The sequence below is a fragment of the Lycium ferocissimum genome, chromosome 8 (genome assembly GCF_029784015.1).
Source record: "Lycium ferocissimum isolate CSIRO_LF1 chromosome 8, AGI_CSIRO_Lferr_CH_V1, whole genome shotgun sequence".
Taxonomy (NCBI): Eukaryota; Viridiplantae; Streptophyta; class Magnoliopsida; order Solanales; family Solanaceae; genus Lycium; species Lycium ferocissimum.
Genome location: NC_081349.1, coordinates 11,621,460 through 11,624,233, shown reverse-complemented (window position 1 = coordinate 11,624,233; position 2,774 = coordinate 11,621,460). Strand labels below are relative to the sequence as shown.

The following is a 2,774-nucleotide window of genomic DNA, read 5'->3' as shown; positions in this document are numbered from 1 at the left end:
CAAATCCTCCGTAGTTCCAAATTAAATCTCTTTTTTTCTCATGGTAGTAGGTTTTAGTCCTCTTACAAACTTTCGTTATTGAGTTGGCCATACAGTTCACATGTTTCTAGCGATTCACGTTGCATCATCACTTGATACAAATCTTATATACGAATCGACAACGCACTAGAACATCCTTGATCATTTAATTTATTTGAATGAGATTTGTAGTGCCAATCCAACACAAGTCCTTTTTTTTTTTTTCAATTGAAATATCTTTTGTTTTTCTGCTAATTCATCGGAGATATGCCGAGTTTAATGGTGAAAGTTTATAGCTTACTCTTCAAATACAACTTTAAACACCGATTACAAGCCTTAACCGAATCCTCAACTCCCTCAACTCCAAACCCTTTTAACTGTGTCATTTCACGTACTGATGAAACAATTACCACTTCTAATCCTAGTCTCTCTAACAATGAAGTTGCAACTAAGGACCTTCATATTGATCCTTTAACTTCTCTTTCCCTCAGAATTTTCCTCCCTCAATCCTCTTTAATTTCCACTGAAGGGGTTTATGGGGGTTATATACCGGATAAAAACGCAAAAAACTGCAAGAAAATGCCGGTTATATTGCAGTTTCATGGTGGTGCATGGGTGAGTGGTGGTAATGATACAGTTTCTAATGATGTTTTTTGTAGGAAGTTGGCGAAATCTTGTGATGCTATTGTGATTGCTGTTGGATATAGGCTGGCACCGGAGAGTAGGTATCCGGCTGCTTTTGAAGATGGGGTTATGGCGATTAAATGGTTAGCTAAACAAGCTAACTTGGCTGAATGTAGCAGGTCCAGTTTGGATAAAAGGATTGTTAGTGGGCAAATTGTTGATGGATTTGGGGCTTCTATGGTTGAGCCTTGGTTAGCAGCTCATCTAGACCCTTCAAGGTATAATTTTCAGTTTCTTATTCTTGATCTGTTACTCAACTGCTGATTTTTTTATTTTTTTTTAAATAACACTTGTGTTCGAGCCAACTTATGTGCATCTTGGCTAAGCTTAGTCAGATAAGAAGAATTTAACTACTAGTAGCATTGTTTTTGTCTCTGTCGAGTCTTTGATCCCTAGACTCTCATAATTTTCTTCCAATTCAGTAACCTCCAGGCCGCACCGCAACATTTTAGTATTTGCATCCTTTCTCAAGTTTAAGACTTATAGCAGGGAGATTATTTGGCTTTAATTTCATCATTTATAAATTTGATATTAATACAAGATAAGGAATTCCAGCTACAATTTTGGATAAATGAGGTAGTTAGTTGAGGAATTTGCTAGGATTGTGCAAAAACACATATCTAATTAGACAAAAGTACTCTAATTTACTCTATTTTTTCCCACTTTTGAATGATTCTTGCATTTGATTCCCTAAGCTGTAAGGTAAACAGAGATGGCCTTGTGATGGTATTTTAAGTCTAGTCTCCAGACCAGGGAAACAGGGAATTTTGAGAGGCCAAATTAGAGTTTGAGTAAGATTGTGTTGTAAAAACAGTTTGAAAGACAAAACTCTAGTATGAAATCATAAATAAGAAATATGATCTCCTCTATAACCTGCTTCCACCTCCTTCTGAATATTCTCAGTTTATCAGGTTTTAGAAGCAAAAATGAAACCAAATTACCTAATTCACACCTATACATGTCCATTTATTAAATTGCTTATCAGAGATGGATATTATACAAGAAGTGCTTGTAACTTGGTTCAACCTGATCTTATAGGTGTGTCCTTCTTGGAGTGAGTTGTGGAGCCAACATCGCGAATTATGTCGCACGATATGCTGTTGAGGCAGGGAAACTTTTGGATCCTATAACAGTAGTGGCTCAAATTCTAATGTACCCATTCTTCATTGGCAACATTCCTACACATTCAGAGATAAAACTGGCAAACTCTTACCTCTATGACAAAGCTACATGCATTCTTGCTTGGAAACTTTTCCTCCTGGAAACAGATTTCAATCTGGACCATCTAGCTGCAAATCCCCTTGTACGGGGAAAAGAAACACCGTTGGACTTAAAGCATATGCCACCAACGCTTACAGTGGTTGCACAGTATGATTGGATGCGAGATAGGGCCATTGCATATTCAGAGGAACTTCGAAGAGTGAATGTTGATGCCCCTCTTCTTGACTACAAGGATGCTGTACATGACTTTGCTACCCTTAATGTGCTTCAGAAAACGCCTAAAGCTCAGGCTTGCTTAGAGGATATCTCAATATGGGTCAAAAAGTATATATCCCTCAGAGGCAATGAATTTTCATATTGAGTGAGAATTAGAGAGGAAATGACACAGGTTCCTGCTCTTGTAGCAATTTAGTTGCAAAGTGAAATTTTTGTAGCAATTTTCATCCCTGTTAGAAGTTAAGACGTAAATAGTTCATTTATTAATTCATGATTATTCTTTTATGTAATGTATGTAGTGATGTACATAGCTTAAGACTTCAGAGGAAACACTGAAAAATAATGTAATTTGCACTTTAATGTAAATTCCTAAAGTTTCCCTTTATGGTTTCAGCTGCCTGGGGGACCATTTGATAAGATAATTTAACTTATATCTACTGACGATGTAAAGAACTATCAATATTTAAGATATGGCAAATAACATGCCTTATTTTCAAGGTTTGTAACTTGACACCATTTGAATGAAAACTCTCAAAGGAAATATTGTGTCGTTAATGCAGATGAGAGTTTGTCATTAGCCTATTAGCTATGAGCTGAAGCAAACGCTACCCATGGAGAGGCTTTTCCTTTGTGAA

At 36.6% G+C, this 2,774-nt stretch overlaps 1 protein-coding gene across 1 annotated transcript; it reads left to right on the top strand.

Annotated features, from left to right (window-relative positions):
* Positions 1–2,524, top strand: LOC132067236 (probable carboxylesterase 16). Its single transcript, XM_059460398.1, has 2 exons — positions 1–920; positions 1,741–2,524. Exons 1-2 carry the CDS (start codon positions 286–288, stop codon positions 2,282–2,284), a joined length of 1,179 nt encoding a protein of 392 aa, XP_059316381.1. The 5' UTR covers positions 1–285; the 3' UTR covers positions 2,285–2,524.
* The last annotated feature ends 250 nt before the right edge of the window (positions 2,525–2,774 follow it).

Bases quoted from the DNA above. Each gene is read 5' to 3' on its own strand.
- LOC132067236 (XM_059460398.1), top strand. From the start codon at position 286: ATGCCGAGTTTAATGGTGAAAGTTTATAGCTTACTCTTCAAATACAAC. The intron at 921-1,740 runs GTATAATTTTCA...CTGATCTTATAG, and splicing joins GCTCATCTAGACCCTTCAAG to GTGTGTCCTTCTTGGAGTGA.